Genomic DNA, 22,056 nt, shown 5'->3' with positions numbered 1-22,056 from the left:
AGCTGGGAAAAAGAAGTCACTCTAAAAATATTCTTATCCGACTAGCTTGAAGCCTAACATTACAAGCCAAGAAAAGTCCTAGAAAGATTTTAAAAATCAGTGTTTAACCTATATTAGTGGAGAAAAACATAATGAGCAAGCCTATGGACAAGAGTATGATATTAACTGAATAAGTGATCATAAATCATCAAGTCTGAAAGATTCAAGGGAAGGAGATTGCAAATTCTTGTTGATCAAAGCATAATTCAGAAATAAGGTAAAAGATTTGGTGAATTTAAAAAGATTAATTGCATTGACTATTTTGGAGGATATTTATTTTGTATAAATTTTCTATCCTACAATAGTCATGGATTTTGGAAAATATATTTTTAAAGTATTCCCTCGAGGACGAGCAAAAGTTCAAGTATGGGAGTATTTGATAGATATAAATTATTCATGCAATTTCATATGTAAAAAATAAATTTTTAAAATAAAATATGAATAATAATATCCTATCCTTGCATATTTTCTAATAATTCTTGTAGGAAAAAGAAATTATGAAAATGTCACGACCCTGATTTCTCACCCTCGGGAGTCGTGATGGCACCTACTAGTGAAAGCTAGGCAAGCCAACCCTCTGAATTATTTACCTTTTCCCATTTTTAATCCCTTGACAATTAATAACCAACATTAGATAAACAACAGAATTTAATAAGCGGAAGACTAAAATGTAATATTTTAATAAAGATGCCAATACCAATCCATACATAAACTACCCAGAACTGGTAACACAATTTCACAGATGGTCTAAGAATACTATAATTAAAGTTACGAAAAAAATAAATACAATACTATCCCGGAAATACATAAATGAAACAGGATGAAAGAATAGAAGGAGACGCCAAGACCTGCGGACGCCTATAAGACTACCTCGAATCTCCGAATGGACTGAAGGCAGCAACCCAAAGCTAAGGTTCGTAAGCTGCTGCACCGGAATCTATACACAGTGTAGAGTGTAGTATCAGAACAACCGACCCCATGTGCTGGTAAGTGCCTAGCCTAACCTCGACGAAGTAGTGACGAGGCTAGGACTAGACTACCAAATAAACTTGTGCATTTAAATCATATATTGTAGAAAATAAAAGCAAAACTTTACAATTAAAGATAAGAAGGGGGAATCATGCTGCGGGGGATAACAAATAGCAACAAAAACTAACAGTTTAAATGTAAAGAACACCATAACTCAATTATCAATAGAAATTAGGAAAATCAAAGACAAGTGCACGACATCACCCTTCGTGCTTTTACTCTCGTCCTCACCATAAAATCAATAGAATCTGCACGGCATCACCCTTCTTTCTTTTACCTCAGATAATAATGGCATGGAATGATCCTTCGTGCATTAACACTCATATCATGGCACATAATTTTACATCGTGCGGCACGACATCACCCTTCGTGCTTTAACACTCCCTCACAAATATCATACACGGCATCACCCTTCGTGCTTTACACTCTTCCTCACAAAAATCATACACGACATCACCCTTGCTTTAACACTCTTCCTCACCCAAACAATAATCACAAAGCAATAAGGGCAAGGGAATCATCAATTTCACAAATAAATCCCGGCAAGGGAACAATGGTACAACAATCATATCCTGACAAGGGAAACAATATCAAACAATAATATCCCGGCAAGGGAGATTATAACATTAAAACAACAACATACCGGCAAGGGAGACAAAGTCATAATCCTCTTTTCTTTTTCACATTTACTTCACAACCCAATTCACAATTTGAGCCAATGCTCTATAAGGTTCAATTGCCAATTATACTTCCACAAATCAGTTTACAACTTGAGCCAACACTCTTCAATGTTCAAATACCAATATCACTTCCACTAGCCTTGCTCAACAATAGAAACCATCACATAAGACATGTGTGACGACCCGACCGGTCGTCTTAAGAATTCATGCCCTGATCCCCCTATTAACTGCTTTTCCCATATTTAGTTCTGCTATTTTTATTTATCGAGATGTTCGTTTTGAGTTTCAGAGAGTTTTGGGACACTTAGTCCATAAATGAGAGATTAAGTGTTGGAAATTTTACCATTGTCAGAACAGTGTGAAGATGGGCTCGAAATGGAAATCCGATGGTTCCATTAGCTCCGTTGGGTGATTTTAGGGTGATGAGCGTGTTCGGATTGTGTTTTGGAAGTCCGTAGCTAATTTAGGCTTGAAATGCCAAAAGTTGAAATTTTGAAGTTTCCGGTTCGATAGTGAGATTTTGATCCGAGGGCCGGAATGGAATTCCGGAAGTTGTAGTAGCTCTGTAGTGTTGAATGTGACGTGTGTGCAAAAATTCAGGTCATTCAGATGAGGTTTGATAGACTTTTTTATTGAAAGCGTATTTTTAGAATTTTGGAATTTTTAGGCTTGAATCTGTGGTTGATTCGTTGTTTTGATGTTTTTTTAGGTGTTTTAAGGATTAATATAAGTTTGGACAGTGGTATTAGACTTGTTGGTGCCTTTGGTTGAGGTCCCGGGGGCCTAGGGATGATTTCGGATGGTTGACGGAAGGATTTTAGAGTTTGGAGTTGCAGCTTCAGCTGGTTTTCTGTCATAATAACACCTGCGAGTGTGAGTCCGCAGGTGTGGAGCCGTAGAAGCGGCATTTGGCATTGCAGAAGTAGAAATGGGGAGGTTCAGCAGGAGCCACAGGAGCGGTACCACATCTGCGGATGGGGAGTCGCAGATGCAGAATCAGGCTAAGTTAGTGATTGTCACAGATGCGACCATTAGTCCACAAAAGCGGGACCGCAGATGCGGTCCCAGGACTGCATATGCGGAAATCACTAGGCAGAAACATATAAATACTTTCCTTCGCAAAATTTAGCTATTTTCACCATATTTGAAACGGCAAAAACTTGGGAAGCACTTTTCAAGAGGGATTTTCAGAGGAGTTCATTGGGGTAAGGTCTTTGGTCCCTAAACTCGTTATTGGAATGATTTTTATCAATTTAAGCATGAAAAATTAAGGAAAAATCAGTGGTAATTTGTGGGTTAGTGCTTCACTAAATAGAGGCCTTTGAGTGGTGATTTGAGGGACCAACTGAGGTCCTATTTTGGTACTTTTAGTATTATTGAGCTCGTGCGAGTGTGAGAATTCTGAAAATATAAATTTTACCGGATTCCGAGAAGTGGGCCCGAGGGGCATTTTGGTCATTTTACCTAATTTCGCGTATTAGCTTAGAATTTAATTGTAGAATCAGTTACTTGAAGTGTTGTTTATATTATGAAATTGAATTGAATAGATTTGGGCCATTTGGAGTCGAGTACTCATGGCAAGAGCGTGGTTTCAGATTGATTTGAGCTGGTTCGAGGTAAGTGACTTGCCTAACCTTATGTGGGGGACCTTCCCCTTAGAATTTGGTATATATTTGATAATTGAAATTCCTTGTACGCGAGGTGACGAGTGCGTACTTGTGCTAATAGTTGAAATTCCAATTTTTCATTAAGTAATTACTAGTATGTTTCTTTTCCTATTTTTATTAGATACACTATTAAGCCTGTTGTTAGTTTAGGAAAGCATGTCCAAGTGATTTAATTGCTTTAATTGCTCAAACTGCCTTACTTGAATTCTGTGCAGCATGCTAGGCTAGAACTACTTGTTTGCCTTAATATGAAATTTGACATTTCTGAATATTTTTTTGTTGCTGCTATGTATTTACATTAGGACTACGGACGTGGGATTTCGATAGCTCCCCCTCTTGTATGTTTATATTTGGGACTACGGATGTGGGATTCCGATAGATCCCCCTACACAGTTATATGGAACTCGGGAATGCACCCGGTAGATTCCCCCAATACTAGGTATTTACATTTGGGACTACAGATCAGGATTCCGGTAGATCCCCGTGCACTATGAGTTGGACTACGGGAAGGGATACCGGGAGATCTATTGGATATGTGTATTTGGGACTGCAGGATGGTATCCTGGGGGATCCCAAATTGTTATTTTTGGTACTGAGCCGTATTTCTCTCTATGTACTTTGCCTCTGTAGTAGTTGTTGCTGTCCTTTATATCCTATGTTGCTTTTACTGCTGTACTTATTTATACTGCTTTGTTCTACACTATCGAACCTTATATTTTATTTAACCTCAGTAGGGCCCTGACCTTCCTCGTCACTACCCGACCGAGGTTAGGCTTGGCACTTACTGAGTACTGCTGTGGTGTACTCATGCCTTTTCTGTGCATGTTTTTCATGTGCAGATCCAGGTACTTCGACTTAGACTTACCATACTTGAGGCAAGGCGACACTTCGAAGACTTCGAGGTAGATCTGCCGTGTCCGCAGACCGAGGAGTCTCTCTTCATTCTCCCTTGTAGTTATAGCCATTCTGTATTTACTTTGTTTTAGACTATTCTGGAGTTAGAACACTATGTAGTATCCATAGTTTGTGATTCATGGGTTTTCGAGTTTTGGGCATATGTATTAGCTTTTGAGAGTTAAATATTGTGTATGTCGAACAACACTTTTAAACGTTGTTTTATTACACTATTTCTGTTTTAAATGGTTTTCTTCCACGAATTTGTTTATCTTTTACATTTTAGGCTTACCTAGTCGTAGAGATTAGATGCCGTTATGATGGTTCATGGAGGACGAATCGGGGTCGTGAAAAGTTTGTATCAGAGCTCTAGGTTCATAGGAGTCATAAATCACAAGCCGGTTTATTAGAGTCTCGCTGATCGGTATGGAGATGTGTGTACTTATCTACAAGAGGCTATGTAGCTGTTAGGAAAATTTCCACTTCATTTGATTTCCTTGTCGTGCAATATTTTGGACATCACAATTCTAAACTTCTCTTTTCTATTCTCTTACAGATGGTGAGGACACGCGCTACCCGAGATGATCAGGCACCCGCGCCCCCTACTGCAGCCGTTAGAGGCCGAGGCTGGGGTAGAGGCCGAGGACACACACGTGGTTCATCTAGAGCACCTGCGCGAGCTGCCACCGAGGTACCACCAGCAGTTCCAGCCGGAGTTCAGGCACCTGATATGCCTACTGCTACTACTACTCCAGCACTTCAGGAGACTCTGGCACAGTTCATGAGCATGTACACCACTTTGGCTTAGGTAGGGTTGATTCCCCTTGCTGCAGCTATATCTCAGGGAGGGGGAGGAGCACAGACTCCTGCCGCCCGCACTCTTAAGCAGCGAGTGCATGTTGAGAAGGTCCCTGAGATTATTCCTGTACAACCTATAGTCCGAGATCAGCCCGAGGATAGGGCAACAACTTCCGATTATGAGTAGCTAAGGTTTGAGAGGTTCAAGAAGTACAAGCCTCCTATATTCAGCAGTCTAGCATCAGATGATGCTCTGGGATTTCTAGATGAGTACTACCGCATTCTCCGTACCATAGGTATATCAAGATCGAGTGGGGTTTCCTTCTCTACTTTCTAACTTCGAGGAGCCATCTATGAGTGGTGGCGGACCTATGAGTTAGACAATCCGGATGAGGGTGCTTCACTGACTTGGACTCTGTTTTCAGATCTGTTCCTCAGAGAGTATGTTCCTCATAGCCTCAAGGACGCATGGCACGCAATGTTTGAGCATTTGCGCCAGGGTGCTATGACTGTCTCAGAATATGCAGTCTGTTACACTAGTTTGGCTAGGCATGCACTAGCCTTGGTTTCTACTGTTCACGAGAGGGTTTGCCAGTTTATTGAGGGCCTTATTCCTAGAATCAGGTCTAGCATGGCTCGTGAGTTGGAAATGGATATTTCTTATCAGCAGGTGGTGAACATTGCTGGAGGATTGAGGGTATGCATGCTAGGGAGAGAGAGGAGAGGGAGGCGAAGATGTCTCGAGAGTCGGGCCAATATTCTGGTGCCTGTGCCCCAGCTGCAGGTCGTCATGGTAGGGGTTATATGAGTCGCCCTGTTCATTCAGCTCTTCTAGCAGCCAGTGGTATTCCAGCTCCTCCTAGGCCTCAAAAGACTTATTATACACCTCCAGTATCTAGCACGCCTTCTGCATGGGGTGCATTCATAGGTCAGTCCAGAGCTTGTTTTGAGTATGGTGACACATGCCATATGGTGAATGATTTCCCCAGACCTGGGAGGGGTGCACCTCCACAGACTTCTCAGCCACAACGTGCCCAGCAGAGTTCTTAGGCTACGGTTATAGCTCCAGTAGCTACCCCACCTTCTTCGCCAGCTAGGAGGTCGGGTAGGTAGAGGTCACCCTAGAGGGGGAGGCCAGGCCCGATACTATGCCCTTCCTGCCTGTACCGAGGTTGTTGCCTCCGATTATGTCATCACAGATATTATACTGGTTTGTCACAAAGATGCATCAGTTCTATTCGATCCAGGCTCCACTTACTCTTATGTGTCTTCTTATTTTGCTCTGCATTTGGGTGTACCTCAGGATTCTTTGAGTTCCCCTGTTTATGTTTCTACTCTTGTGGGAGATTCTCTTGTTGTGGACCGCATTTATTGGTCATTTTTAGTTGCTCTTAGTGGTTTTGAGACTAGAGACAATTTATTATTGCTCAACATGGTAGATTTTGATATTATCTTGGGCATGGACTGGTTGTCACCCTATTATGCTATTCTTGATTGTCATGCCAAAACCGTGACGCTGGGTATGCCAGGTGTATCGCATGTGGAGTGGAGGGGTACTTTATCTCACACTTCTAATAGAGTTATTTCTTTTCTTAAAGCTCAGCGTATGGTTGAGAAGGGGTATGACGTATATTTAGCTTATGTGAGAGATGTCAGTATTGATACCCCTTCAGTTGATTCAGTTCCAGTAGTACATGATTTTCTCGATGTGTTTCCAACTAATCTTCCGGGCATGCCGCCTGATAGAGATATTGATTTTGGAATTGATCTGTTGCCGGGCACTCAACCCATTTCTATTCCTCCGTATCGTATGGCTCCTCCTAAGTTGAAGGAGTTGAAGGATCAGTTACAGGAATTGCTTGATAAGCATTTTATTCGTCCTAGTGTATCACCTTAAGGTGCTCCTGTCTTGTTTGTGAAGAAAAAGGATGGTTCTATGCGCATGTGTATTGATTATCGCTAGTTGAACAAGGTTACAGTGAAGAACCGTTATCCTTTGCCTCGTATTGATGATCCGTTTGACCAGCTTCATGGCGCACAAGTGTTTTATAAGATTGACTTGCGCTCATGTTACCATCAGTTGAGGATTCAGGAACTAGATATCCCGAAGACTGCTTTTAGGACTCGGTATGGTCATTACGAGTTCTTTGTTATGTCATTTGGGCTGACTAATGCCCCAGCAGCCTTTATGTATTCGATGCATAGTGTATTCCGGCCGTATCTTGACTAGTTCGTCATTGTCTTTATTGATGATATTTTGTGTATTCCCGGAGTTGGGAAGATCATGAGCAGCACATTAGGACTGTGCTTCAGACTCTGAGAGAGAAGAAGTTATATGCTAAGTTCTTGAAATGTGAGTTTAGGTTGGATTCTGTGGCGTTTTTAGGTCATGTGGTATCAAGTGAGGGTATTCAGGTAGATCCGAATAAAATAGAGGCCATGTAGAGTTGGCCCAGACCATCCTCAACTACAGAGATTTGTAGTTTCCTTGGCTTGGCGGGTTACTACCGCTATTTTGTGGAGGGGTTTTCATCGATTGCAGCTCATATGACTAGGTTTGACCTAAAAGGGTGCTCCGTTTCAGTGGACGGAGGAGTGTGAGGCGAGCTTTCAGAAGATCAAGACAGCTTTGACTACAACCCCAATTTTGATACTGCTTACAGGTTCGGGGTCTTATACGGTCTATTGTGATGCCTCAAGGGTTGGCCTCAGAGCGGTGTTGATGTAGGACGGTAGGGTGATTGCCTACGCGTCCAGACATTTGAAGTACATGAGAAGAATTATCCGGTCCACGACCTTGCGTTAGCTACCATTGTTCCTGCCCTGAAGACCTGGCATCATTATTTGTATGGTGTTCCATGTGAGATTTATTCTGACCATCAGAGCTTGCAGCACCTGTTCATGCAAAAGGATATAAATTTGTGCCAGAGGATGTGGTTAGAGTTGCTGAAGGACTATGATATCACTATTTTATATCACCTGGGCAAGGCCAATGTGGTGGCCGATGCCTTGAGTCACTGGGCAGAGAGTTTGAGGAGTTTGGCTTATTTACTAGCATCGGAGAGACCTATGGCGATGGATGTTCATGCCTTAGCCAGCCAGTTTGTGAGACCTTTCGGAGCCCAGTCGGGTTCTAGCTTGCGTGGTTTCTCGATCTTCCTTATTTGATTGTATCAGGGAGAGTCAGTACGATGACCCTCATTTGTTTGTCCTCAAGGACAAGGTTCAACACGGTGATGCTAGAGATGTGATTATTAGTGATGACGGTGTATTAAGGATGCAGGGTTGGATTTATGTACCCAATGTTGATAGGCTTCGGGAGTTGATTCTGGAAGAGGCCCATAGCTCGCGGTATTCCATTCATCCAGGTGATGCGAAAATGTATCAGGATTTGAGACATCACTACTGGTGGAGGTGGATAAAGAAAGATATAGATGGATTTGTAGCTCGGTGCCTCAACTATCAGCAGGTAAAGTATGAGCACCAGAGGCCGGTTGGGTTGCTTCAGCAGATTGAGATTCCGGAGTGGAAGTGGGAGTGGATCACCATGGACTTTGCAGTTGGGCTCCCACGAACTTTGAGAAAATTCGACACTATTTGGGTGATTGTGGATATGCTGACCAAGTCCGCGCACTTCATTCTTGTGTGTACTACCTATTCTTTAGAGTGCCTAGCGGAGATTTATATCCAGGAGATTGTTCGTCTGCATGGTATTCCAATTTCTATCATTTCAGATAGAGGTACTCAGTTCACATCATGGCTTTGGAGGGTCATTCAGCATGAGTTGAGTACTCGGGTGGAGTTGAGTACAACATTTCACCCTCAGACGAACGGACAGTCTGAGTGCACTATTCAGATTCTTGAGGATACGCTCTGTGCATGTGTGATTGAGTTCGTAGGGTCTTGGGATCAGTTCTTGCCATTGGCGGAGTTTGCTTACAACAACAACTATCAGTCCAACATTCACATGGCACCGTATGAGACCTTATATGGTAGGCAGTGTAGGTCCCCGGTGGGTTGGTTTGAGCCGGGTGAGGCCAGATTAATGGGCGCAGACTTGGTACAGGATGCTTTGGAGAAGGTTAAGATTATTCAGGATAGACTTTGCACAGCCCAGTCTATACAGAAGAGCTATGCAAACTGGAAGGTTCATGATGTTTCCTATATGGTTGGAGAGCGGGTTCTGCTTCGGGTTTTGCCTATGAAGGGCGTTATGAGATTTGGGAAGAAAGGAAAGTTGAGTCCGAGGTTTATTGGCCCTTTTGAGATATTGCGGTATGTTGGGGAGGTTGCTTATGAGCTTGATTTAACTCCCAGCTTGGCAAGAGTTCATTCGGTATTTCATGTTTCGATGCTCCGGAGGTATCACGGTGATCCGTCGCACGTGTTAGATTTAAGTTCAGTCCAGTTGGACAAGGATCTATCCTATGTTGAGGAGTCGGTGGAAATATTGGCTAGGCAGGTTAAAAAGCTGAGGTCAAAGAACATTGCATCAGTTAAGGTTGAGTGGCGGGGTTAGCCGGTTGAGGAGGCAACCTGGGATACCAAGTAGGATATGCGCAGCCGTTACACTCATCTTTTCACTACTTCAGGTATGTCTCTATGCTTGTTCGAGGACGAACAAATGTTTAATTGTAGGAGGATATGACGACCCAGCCGGTCGTCTTAAGAATTAACGCCCCGATCCCCCTATTAACTGCCTTCCCCGTGTTTATTTCTGCTATTTTGATTTGTCGGGATGTTCGGTTTTGAGTTTCAGAGACTTTTGGGACACTTAATCCCTAAATGAGAGCTTAAGTGTTGGAAATTTGACCGTAGTCGGAACAGTGTGAAGACGGGCTCAGAATGAAAATCTGATTGTTACGTTAGCTTCGTTGGGTGATTTTGGGGTGAGGATCGTGTTCGAATTGTGTTTTGGTGGTCCGTAGCTAATTAGGCTTGAAATGCCAAAAGTCAAAATTTTAAAGTTTTCGGTTCGATAGTGAGATTTTGATCCGAGGGTCGGAATGTAATTCCGGAAGTTAGTGTAGCTCCGTAGTGTTGAATGTGACGTGTGTGCAAAATTTCAGGTCATTCGGATGGAGTGTGATAGACTTTTTGATCGAAAGCGTATTTTTAGTGTTTTGGATTTTTTAGGCTTGAATCCGTGGTTGATTCGTCGTTTCTATGTTGTTTTAGGTGTTTTAAGGATTGGTATAAGTTTGGACAGTGGTATTAGACTTGTTGGTGCCTATGGTTGAGGTCTCGGGGGCCTCGGGATGATTTCGGATGGTTGATGGAAGGATTTTGGAGTTTGGAGTTGCAGCTTCAGCTGGTTTTCTGTCATAACAGCACCTGCGAGTGTGAGACCGTAGGTGCAGAGCCGCAAAAGCGGCATTTGGCATCGCAGTTGCGGAAATGGGGAGGTTCAGTAGGAGCCATAGAAGCGGTAGAATTTCCACAGGAGCGGTACCGCATATGGGGATGGGGAGTCGCAGATGTGGAATCAGGCTGAGTTAGTGATTGTCGCAGATGCGACCATTGGTCCGCAAAAAGGGATCGCAGATGTGGTCCCAGGGCCGCAAATGCGGAAATCGCTGGGCAGAAACATATAAATACTTGCCTTCACTAAATTTAGCTATTTTTACCATATTTCAGAAGGGAAGAATCTTGGGAAGCACTTTTCAAGAGGGATTTTCAGAGAAGTTCATTGGGGTAAGGTCTTTGTTCCCTAAACTCATTATTGGAATGATTTTTATCAATTTAAGCATGAAAAATTAAGGAAAAATCAGCGGTAATTTGTGGGTTAGGGCTTGACTAAGTAGAGGCATTTGAGTGATGATTTGAGGGACCAATTGAGGTCTGATTTTGGTACTTTTTGTATGACTGAATGCGTGATAGTGTGAGGATTCTTGAAATGTAAATTTTACCGGATTCCAAGACGTGGTCCCGAGGAGCATTTTGGTCATTTTACCTAATTTCGCGTATTAGCTTAGAATTTAATTGTAGAATCAGTTACTTGAAGTGTTGTTTACATTATGAAATTGAATTGAATAGATTTGGGCCATTTGGAGTCGAGTACTCATGGCAAGAGCGTGGTTTTAGTTTGATTGAGCTGGTTCGAGGTAAGTGGCTTACCTAACCTTGTATGAGGGACCTTCCCCTTAGGATTTGGTATTATTGTTAATTGAAATGCCTTGTACGTGAGGTGTTGAGTGTGTACTTGTGCTAATTTTTGAAAATTCGTTTTTTCATTAAGTAATCGAGTGTGTTTCTTTTCCTGTTTTTATTACTTGCACTATTAAGCCTGTTGTTAGCTTAGGAAAGCATGTCTAAGTGATTTAATTGCTTTAATTGCTCAAACTGCCTTACCTGAATTCTGTGCAGCATGCTTGGCTAGAACTACTTGTTTGCCTTAGTATGAAATTTGACATTTCTGAATATTTTCCTGTTGCTGCTGTGTATTTACATTGGGAAACGTAGTTTCTAGACCAAAGTTGAACACGTAGATGTAGAAGGATCGTATAAAGCAGGAAGCACATATTCCTTCCATTTGTACCATGTGCATTGTAGCGTGCACCTGTAGTTTTATCCACCAACAAATCTCCAGCATAGCCAGGGTAAGCACCCTTAGCATATACACCAGGACAAGCAGAAGCAGCCTCCAATGGTGCATCTGCCTCTCCTTGATAGTATCCATTTCCAAATGGGTTCGTCGCTGTCCCAGCCAATAAGCTAGACCAGTTAATTACCATACCATCAACACCCACATCGTTATTTGGTGCAACCAGGGGTGGGCTTTGTGGTTCGTAAATGGGCTGGTGGAATGGCCAAGCGCAGTAGCCAGTGTATTGAGTCTCTGAATTACCAACCTAAATATAAGCAAATTTGTATGTCTTTCCCCTAATAATGGCACCTTTAGAAGACCCATGAGTTCCACAACGATTGACACAGAACCCGTCGACTGCAACATCAGAGGCAGTCAAAACAGTGTTAATGGCGTATGCTAAGGGTGTACATGTTTTAGACTATTCTGGTGCAAACTACAGGTGTACATGCTAAGGGTGTTGCACATGGTATATGTATTAGCTTTTGAGAGTTAAATACTGTGTATGCCGAGCGGCACTTTTAAACGTTGTTTTATTACTCTATTTCTGTTTTGAATTGTTTTCTTCTGCGAATTTGTTTATCTTCCGCCTTTTAGGCTTACCTAGTCGTAGAGACTAGGTGCCGTCACGATGATTCACCGAGGGCAAACCGGGATCGTACATGAGCAATACAAACAGAGTCACATTAATCATAGTATAAGACTCACGAGCATGCTTGAGACCAACACTTTTCAATGTTTAAATATCAATATTACTTCCACAAGCCTTGCTCAACAATAGAAATCATCACATAAAGCATGAACAGTACAAATGGAGTCACATTAATCATAGTATAAGACTCACGGGCATGTTTAAGATCAACGTATAGATACTCGTCACCATGCCTATACGTCGTACTCAACAACTAACACATAGCTAACAGGACACAACTCCTAATCCCTCAAGCTAAGGTTAGACCAAACACTTACCTCGAAGCCACAAATACAATTCAAGCCTCAACTACCGCTTTACCTCTTGATTCTACCACCAATTCGCTTGTATCTAGCCACAAGTTACTTAAGTATATCAATAAATGCTAAATGAATCAATTCTAATGCATTAAAATAGGTTTTCTAAATTTTTTCCCCAAAAGTCAAAAAGCGACCCCTGGCCCACATTGTCAAAACCCGAGGTTCGAACCAAAACCCGATTACCCATTCACCACGAATCCAAATATATAATTTATTTTGAAATCAGACCTCAAATCAAGGTCCGAATCCCCAAAATTTGAAAAAACCTAAGTTCTACCCAAAATACTCAATTTCCCCCATGAAATCCCTTAATTTAGAGTTGAAATCATGTGAAAAGATGTTAAATATTAATGAAAATGAGTTAGAAATGCTTTCTGGATACACGCCCGGACTGCGCACATAAATTGATGTGAGGCAAAAAGGGGGTTTTAAGGCCTCGGAACACATAATGCATTTCTAAAACAAGTGAGGACCTTTTAGGTCATCACAAAAAAAGACAAGAGAATGAAGCAAAGCCACAGTTGCACATCTCATCATCATATTCGCAAATGTCGAATATACATATAGGCTTATGGAAAAAAACAATTAGAGATGAAAAGGAGTATAATTTCATATGTGGAATCTATATACGCAAAGGTCACATTCACATACATGGAACCTACATTTGCAAGTCTAAGTCATGAAGTCAAGAATGGAAGCAAAAGAGTCATAGATGCATGCGTGGAATCCATATTTGCAAATGTCACATTCGCATACATGCAACCTACATTTGCAAGTCTAAGTCATGAAGTCAAGAATGGAAGGAAAAGAGTCATAGATGCATGCGTAGAATCTATATTTACAAAGGTCACATTCACACACATGAAACCTACATATGCAATACTAACTCATGAAGTCAAGAGTGAAGCACAAGTTCCATATTTGCATATATTGAATCTACCTACACAAAGGCCACTTTGCATACATGGAAGCTACATTTGCAAGATTAACTCATGAAGTCAAAAGTGAAGCACAAGTGCCATAGTTGCATATATAGAATATACGTACATAAAGGTCACTTCGCATACATGGATTTTACATTCGCGAAAGTGGAACACGACAAAAGCTACTCATCTTTTCCTATAAATAGCAAGCTCTGTTTGTATAAGGATATTCAATCTTAGTAAGAAAATAACTAGTCTTGGTCTTCTTTCTTTGTAGTAAAAATATTTCCTTAGCCTTTTAAATATTTCTAGTCTTCTAAATATCTTTTTTAGCTTTTGTTAATCCACAATGGAGTAATCTCTTTTCGTTGGGATAGTTGATAAAGCTTGATATATTTTATAATACTATCTCAGTTTTTATATTCTTAGATTGAAACTTCTTTTACATTTCATATTGTGCTGAAATGATGGTTTCTAATTACTCTATCATCACATCTACATATTTTATCTCTAAGTTATTCATATATTAATTTTGTAATTCTCGCGGAGCAAAATTAATATATAATAATGGATGAATAAAATAGTAGTGTGAAAGTAATTTTTCTGTAAACTATTATTTCAAATCAGTAATCTTGCTTGCCTCAGTTTTAATTCTCACAGAGGAATTGTTATAGGCAAGATTATTGATCCTTAGTAAAAATATTCTCACGAAGTTTTTACTTTTTTTTAGCACAATTCAAGCAAGAAAAATATTTCGGTTTAAATATCACTAGTGTTAAATTGATTAATTAACATAATTCTCACTAAGTGTTATTAATTAGTTATTTCTTAGTGAGCAAAATATAATTGTATTAGAAATAAGCAATTATTCTTTAGAAAAATAAATGTAAAAATTGAGATTTTATTATAGTAATATTATTAAGTGAATTCAATGATTCCCAAGTCCTTTTTAAATTATAAATCTTCCAAAAATATTTTGTTTTGTCTAAGTAATTAACATGGTTTAAAACTCACTCACTTTTCATCAATTTGATTCTCTCAAATAGTAGTTAAAATATTACAAGTCTGTAGCATAGATTATCCATTAACATTGTTTTGACTGCCTCTGATGTTGCAGTCGACGGGTTCTGCGTCAATCGTTGTGGAACTTATGAGTCTTCTAAAGGTGCCATTATCAGGGGCAAGACATACAAATTTTCTTATATTTGGGTTGGTAACTCAGAGACTCAATGCGCTGGCTACTGCGCTTGGCCATTCCACCAGCCCATTTACGGACCACAAAGCCCACCCCTGGTTGCACCAAATAACGATGTGGGTGTTGATGGTATGGTAATTAACTTGGCTAGTTTATTGGATGCGACCGCGACGAACCCATTTGGAAATGGATACTATCAAGGAGAGGCAGATGCACCATTGGAGGCTGCTTCTGCTTGTCCTGGTGTATATGCTAAGGGTGCTTACCCTGGCTATGCTGGAGATTTGTTGGTGGATAAAACTACAGGTGCAAGCTACAATGCACATGGTACAAATGGAAGGAAATACGTGCTTCCTTCTTCATACAATCCTTCTACATCTACATGTTCAACTTTGGTCTAGAAACTACAGGTGTATATGCTAAGGGTGTTGCACATGGTATTTGTATTAGCTTTTGAGAGTTAAATACTGTGTATGCCGAGCGACACTTTTAAACGTTGTTTTATTACTCTATTTCTGTTTTGAATTGTTTTCTTCCACAAATTTTTTTATCTTCCACCTTTTAGGCTTACCTAGTCGTAGAGACTAGGTGCCGTCACGATGATTCACCGAGGGCAAACCGGGATCGTGACAACATGAGCAATACAAACGGAGTCACATTAATCATAGTATAAGACTCATGAGCATGCTTGAGAACAACACTCTTCAATGTTTAAATATCAATATTACTTCCACAAGCCTTGCTCAACAATAGAAATCATCTCATAAAGCATGAACAATACAAACGGAGTCATATTAATCATAGTATAAGACTCACGGACATGTTTAAGATCAACGTATAGATACTCGTCACCATACCTATACGTCGTACTCAACAACTAACACATAGCTAACAGGACACAACTCCTAATCTCTCAAGCTAAGGTTAGACCAAACACTTACCTCGAAGCCACAAACACAATTCAAGCCTCAACTACCGCTTTAACTCTTGATTCTACCACCAATTCGCTTGTATCTAGCCACAAGTTACTTAACTATATCAATAAATGCTAAATGAATCAATTCTAATGCATTAAAATAGGTTTTCTAAATTTTTTCCCCTAAAGTAAAAAATCGACCCCGGGCCCACATTGTCAAAACCCGAGGTTCGAACCAAAACCCGGTTACCCATTCACCCACGAACTAAAATATATAACTTGTTTTGAAATCAGACCTCAAATCGAGGTCTAAATCCCTAAAATTTGAAAACCTAAGTTCTACACAAAATACTCAATTTCCCCCATGAAATCCCTTGATTTAGAGTTGAAATCATGTGAAAAGATGTTAAAGATTAATGAAAATGAGTTAGAAATGACATACAATCGATTTGGAAGAGTACTTGTCTTTGAAAAATCGCCCAAAGGTGTTTAGGTTTTGAAAAGGGTTGAAAAATGGTTGAAAATGCGTCTAAGTTATGATTTAGCACCCTTAAGGAACCTTCTATCTTCGCATTTGCGGTTATATGTTCGCAATTGCGAACTCGCATTTGCGAAGGGGGTGTCGCATTTGCGACGACTGGGGACATCTGGGGGTAATCGCATTTGCGAAGAATTTCTCGCAATTGCGAGGAAGGCTGGACAGGTCATACTCCGCAATTGCGAAGTTACCCTCGCAATTCCCAAGCCTGATAGGCTCGCAATTGCAACACCTGACCTCGCAATTGCGAGATTAGGGCCTGCAACACATACCAGCTGAAAACTTGTAACTTCCTAAGTTCAATTCCATTCCGTGGCCTATCCAAAACTCACCGGAGCCCTCGGGGCTCCAAACCAATCATACACACTAACCTAAAAACATCATACAGACTTGCTCTTGTAATCAAATCATCAAAATAACATCAACAACTATGAATTATTTTGATGAATCAAATCATCAAAATAACCAAAATGTCAAATTTTCTCAACTTTAAGTACATTTTATACCAAACCAATAATGATCTTTACCAAATTTTACAGATTCAACCTAAGTATTATTTCAAACTTGTACCGGGCTCCGGAACCAAAATACGGGCCCGATACCATCAATTTCAAATATATTTCATTTCCAAAAACTCATATATATTCCAGAAAATTATTTTCTTTAAAAATTCATTTCTCGGGCTTGGGACCACGGAATTCGATTCCGTCAAACCACGGGTCCGGGTCCGTTTACCCAAAATATTGACCAAAGTCAACTTAAATTCATTTTAAAAGTAAAATTCACTATTTTTCACAGATTTTCACATAATGGCTTTCTGGATACACGTCCGGACTGTTCACGTAAATCGAGTTGAGGCAAAAAGGAGGTTTTAAGGCCTCGGAACATAGAATGCATTTCTAAAACAAGTGATGACCTTTTGGGTCATCACAGAAAAAGACAAGAGAATGAAGCAAAGCCACAGTTGCACATATCATCATCATATTCGCAAATGTGGAATATACATATGGGCTTATGGAAAGAGACAATTAGATATGAAAAGGAGAATAATTGCATATGTGTAATCTATATATGCAAAGGTCACATTCACATACATGGAACCTACATTTGCAAGTCTAAGTGATGAAGTCAAGAATGGAAGCAAAAGAGTCATAGATGCATGCGTGGAATCTATATTTGCAAATGTCACATTCACATACATGGAACCTACATTTGCAAGTCTAAGTCATGAAGTCAAGAATGGAAGCAAAAGCGTCATAGATGCATGCGTAGAATCTATATTTACAAAGGTCACATTCACACACATGAAACCTACATATGCAAGACTAACTCATGAAGTCAAGAGTGAAGCACAAGTGCCATATTTGCATATATTGAATCTTCTTACACAAAGGCCACTTTGCATACATGGAAGCTACATTTGCAAGACTAACTCATGAAGTCAAAAGTGAAGCATAAGTGCCATAGTTGCATATATAGAATATACGTACATAAAGGTCACTTCGCATACATGGATTTTACATTCGCAAAAGTGGAACATGACAAAAGCTACTCATCGTTTACTATAAATAGCAAGCTCTCTTTGTATAAGGATATTCAATCTTAGTAAGAGAAGAACTAGTCTTGGTCTTCTTTCTTTGTAGTAAAAATATTTCCTTAGTCTTTTAAATATTTTTAGTCTTCTAAATATCTTTTTTAGCTTTTCTTAATCCATAATGGAGTAATCTCTTTTCGTTGGGATAGTTGATAAAGCTTGATATATTTTATAATACTATCTCAGTTTTTATATTCTTAGCTTGAAACTTCTTATTTACATATCATACTGTGCTGAAATGATGGTTTCTAATTACTCTATCATCACATCTACATATTTTATCTCTAAGTTATTCATATATTAATTTTGTAATTCTCACGGAGCAAAATTAATATATAAAGACGGATGAATAAAATAGTAGTGTGAAAGTAATTTTTCAATAAACTATTATTTCAAATCAGTAATCTTGCTTTCCTCAGTTTTAATTCTCATAGAGGAATTGTTGTAGGCAAGATTATTGATCCTTAGTAAAAATATTCTCACGAAGTTTTTACTTTCTTTTAGCACAATTCAAGCAAGAAAAATATTTCGGTTTAAATATCACTAGTCTTAAATTGATTAATTAACATAATTCTCATGGAGTGTTATTAATTAGTTATTTCTTACTGAGTAAAATATAATTGTATTAGAAATAAGCAATTATTCTTTAGAGAAATAAATGTAAAAATTGAAATTTTATTATAGTAATATTATTAAGTGAATTCAATGATTCCCAACTCCTTTTTAAATTATAAATCTTCCAAAAATATTTTGTTTTGTTTAAGTATTTAACAAGTTTTAAACCTCACTCACTTTTCATCAATTTGATTCTCTCAAATAGTAGTTAAAATATTACAAGTTTGTGGCATAGATTATCCAGTCTCTGTAGAACGATATCTTAAACTATATTAGAATTTGACAGAGTACGATCAGGAAATCCCAATACATATTGGCCTCGTCATATATACGTCAAGCATGTCGTTTCTTCCTCCAACTGTGAGGACTCTATTTCTAGTATTCTGATTCTTGTTGTGAAGTAGACTTAGCAGCTGGACAAAATTATCGCTTCATTTATTCTCTTTATCCTCCTTATATACCTTAGAAATAAACTTCTAACCGTAGTTATTTTTGGTTTCAGAAAAAACAATGATAAAAACCTATGACTAGATCGTCGGGATTAAAAAGTGGCAAATTTCCAAGGTTGAATTTGTCTCTGACATCCAACCCATAAATGACATCAAAATCTTTCTTGAAATTTCAAATTCGAGTGCAAGAAATTTTGGTACTTCACTAGACGGTGATATTCAGCTCCATTTTCATCATCTTGTTTACAGTGTCCATTTACATGCTTTGTGCTATTGACCTTCGGTATAGAGTGGATGATTATAAGGTGGAATGCAGTGGTTTTGCGTTTATTCTAGTGGTCAATGGGAAACACAGTATGATAGGTTACAAGTACCTTGGGCACAAGTACTTTACTTTATGTTTTGATGATCTAACAAACTTACCATCCAGAACCAGATAAGGAACCTGTTACACATTTACAAGACCCTAAGATCACAAAGTTCCAGGTTGGGATCCAGCCCTTGGGAAAGCAAGGTGAATGCTATTACTGAATCAAAGGACTTGCAGGAGCTGAGCATAGAAGAGCTGGATGGAAATCTGAAAACCTACTAGATGAAGAGGAAGACAGATAGGGAAAGAAGAGAACCAAAGAAAGAAAAGAACATGGTACTCAAAGCTGATAGCAATGACTCAAGTGAGGAAGAGTGGAAGGAACAACTACAGGAACAGGTCCCTACCAGTTCCCGAGGAGACTGTATGAAGTCAACTCTCTAGCAGAAAAGTTGCTGCTTGCACACGCTATTGTACAGGAACAGTACAACAGTCAACTTTCTGTGGAAGGCTTTTTACCAACCTTGCTTACATCATTGTAAGTAATGTCACACAAGTATAAATACAATCAAGGTAAAATAACTTACTTTATGAGAGAACCAGATAAAGGACCTGAAGCATGCTTGGTACAATCATTCAAGTCAATCGACTCAAGATAATCTGGGCAGTGTGCTTTAGATTCACAGTAACCAGATTAGCGACCTGATACCTTGTTGTTCCCCTAACAGAAGTATAAGTTAACTGTACAGCTGGAAAGAAACTGCAGAAAGTGACTGCCTGCAACAGTGTAGTAGACAGTGCAACAGTCACTTTCCATTGATATTGGGCATCACCATTGTGAATTGACATCACTAAGTTCCTCCATTTTTGGGAGATTTTGAAGCTTTTTGAAGGGGATTGAAGAGGAAATCAAGGGGGAACACTTGGAGGTAAGATTTACGGACTTAATACTCAATCCTACTGTGATTTTTACCTAATTAATCATGAAAATTGTTGAATTTAAGCCTAAATATTGAAGAACTAGGGCTTGTAATTGGAGACCTAGAATTTGGGATTTAACGGGTCGTTTGTGGTTGGATTTTGATTCTTTTGATATGAATGAACTCGGGGAGTGATAAGGAGTCTATTAATGTAATTTTTACGAAATTCGAGACGTAGGCCCGGGGGTCGGGTTTGGCCAATTTTGGGATTTGTGTTATAATTTGATTTCTTTAGTGTGGGCTTTGTTCCCTTAGCATATATTGATGGTTTTGCACTGATTTTTGGTTAGATTTGGAGCATTCAGAGGACGATTCGAGAGGCAAAGGCATTGCGGGCTAGAATTCGGGGGCCGATTCGAGATAGCAATACTATAAATGTTGTCCTGAGGGTATGAAACCCCGGATTTCACATCTTTGTGCTATATTAAGGTGGCGCACACGCTAGATGACGAGCGTGGGGTCGTGCACCACTGGGGATTGTGCCATCCTGAATGATTGTTTTACCGCGTATTTGATTGACAACTGTTTGCTATCATCATGTTTTGGGCTAAATGTCATACTTGGGCCTCATGATAACTGTTTTGGACCCTTAGGGAATTTTTACTTCTCTTTCCTCACTATTTTGATTTTATATCTATACTCAGTCATGCTATATTCTACTATTTTCATAACTCAGCCATGTTTACTATGTTTTAACACTTTAAATGATATTTTGGGCTGAGCATCATGTTTTATTGTGCCGAATGGTTTAGAGATTTCTAACTGAGTAGGGCCGAGGGCCTGTGTTGTGAGGATTATTATGGATCGGGCTACACTCTACAGCAGTGTGTTACTGATTATGATTTTGAGGCCGAGGGCCTGAGTTGTACGCCACAAGGTGACTTGATATGTGGCCGAAAGCCTATTGATTATGCCATGAGATGGCTTGATATTGCGCTTGGGCCGTAAGGGGCCCCTCCCGAAGTCTATACACCCCCAGTGAGTGCAGGTACCCATTATGATATGTGTTATAGCCCGAGGGGCTGAGGTTGTTCTAGGTTACTGCCCGATGGGCTGATTTTTGTTGACATTGTGCCCGAGGGGCTGATTTTATGTGTTTATCTTTTCTCGCTGTTTTTCATTTACCTGTTTAGCTATTAAAAAGGTGTTTTAAAGAAGCTTACACTCAACTAAGGTGTTTTATAAGGCTTCACTATTTTATTGCATTTTTATTGGTTTTACACTGCCTCTTTATAGCATATTGTTCTGTTTTACGTGATTTCTTATCGCTCAGTCTTCATTTATTATTATTACTCACTGAGTTGGAGTACTCACTTTACTCCATGCACCCTGTGTGTAGATTCAGGAGCTTCGGGTCCTGCCAGTGAGGGTTGATTGCTCCCAGCAGGCTTTTCGGAGTCCACTAGGTAGCTGCTCGGCGTTCGCAGCCCTGTGTTTCTCCCTCCTATCTTACTTCCTATTTCTAGTTTTGTAATAGACTGTATAAACTCTTTCAGACTCTTAGATACATGTTTAGATGCTCATGATTGGTGACACCCCGATGTCGGGCTGTGTTGGTTTCCGCAAATTGTACTAGTTCACTCTTATTTTGGGCTTATTAGCATATTAATGATTTAAATTGTGTTATTATAATTCTTTAAAATGAATTGGGTGTTGTGTCGGCTGGCCTTGTCTTAATGAGAGGCGCCATCATGACCATGTTTGGGTTTAGGGTCGTGACAAGTTTGTATCAGAGCCTAGGTTACACAAGTCATGAGCAGGTTTAGTAGAGTCTCGTGGATCGGTACAGAGACGTTTGTATTTATCCTCGAAAGGTTGCAGAACCTTTAGAA

The 22,056-nt window shown here is 39.8% G+C and overlaps 1 protein-coding gene and 1 pseudogene across 1 annotated transcript; one reads left to right on the top strand and one right to left on the bottom strand.

The window, feature by feature from the left end:
* Positions 1 to 11,572: 11,572 nt before the first annotated feature.
* On the bottom strand, positions 11,573 to 13,244 carry LOC107817235 (protein PHOSPHATE-INDUCED 1-like; annotated as a pseudogene).
* Positions 13,245 to 13,355: 111 nt separating this feature from the next.
* On the top strand, positions 13,356 to 15,223 carry LOC107817236 (protein PHOSPHATE-INDUCED 1-like). The gene is made up of 2 exons (XM_075243233.1): positions 13,356 to 13,550; positions 14,699 to 15,223. The coding sequence occupies exons 1-2, from the start codon at positions 13,356 to 13,358 to the stop codon at positions 15,221 to 15,223; spliced, it is 720 nt and encodes a 239-aa protein (XP_075099334.1).
* The last annotated feature ends 6,833 nt before the right edge of the window (positions 15,224 to 22,056 follow it).

This window comes from Nicotiana tabacum, chromosome 22, assembly GCF_000715075.1.
Source record: "Nicotiana tabacum cultivar K326 chromosome 22, ASM71507v2, whole genome shotgun sequence".
Lineage (NCBI taxonomy): Eukaryota > Viridiplantae > Streptophyta > Magnoliopsida > Solanales > Solanaceae > Nicotiana > Nicotiana tabacum.
Note: the sequence above shows the minus strand (reverse complement) of the source record. Positions and strands in the feature narration are given on the sequence as shown.

What these genes read in the sequence shown, in the direction of transcription:
- LOC107817236 (XM_075243233.1), top strand. Translation starts at nt 13,356, where the DNA reads ATGGAACCTACATTTGCAAGTCTAAGTCATGAAGTCAAGAATGGAAGC. An exon ending in TAGAATCTATATTTACAAAG is followed by an intron (nt 13,551 to 14,698) that starts GTCACATTCACA and finishes ACAAGTCTGTAG; the next exon opens with CATAGATTATCCATTAACAT.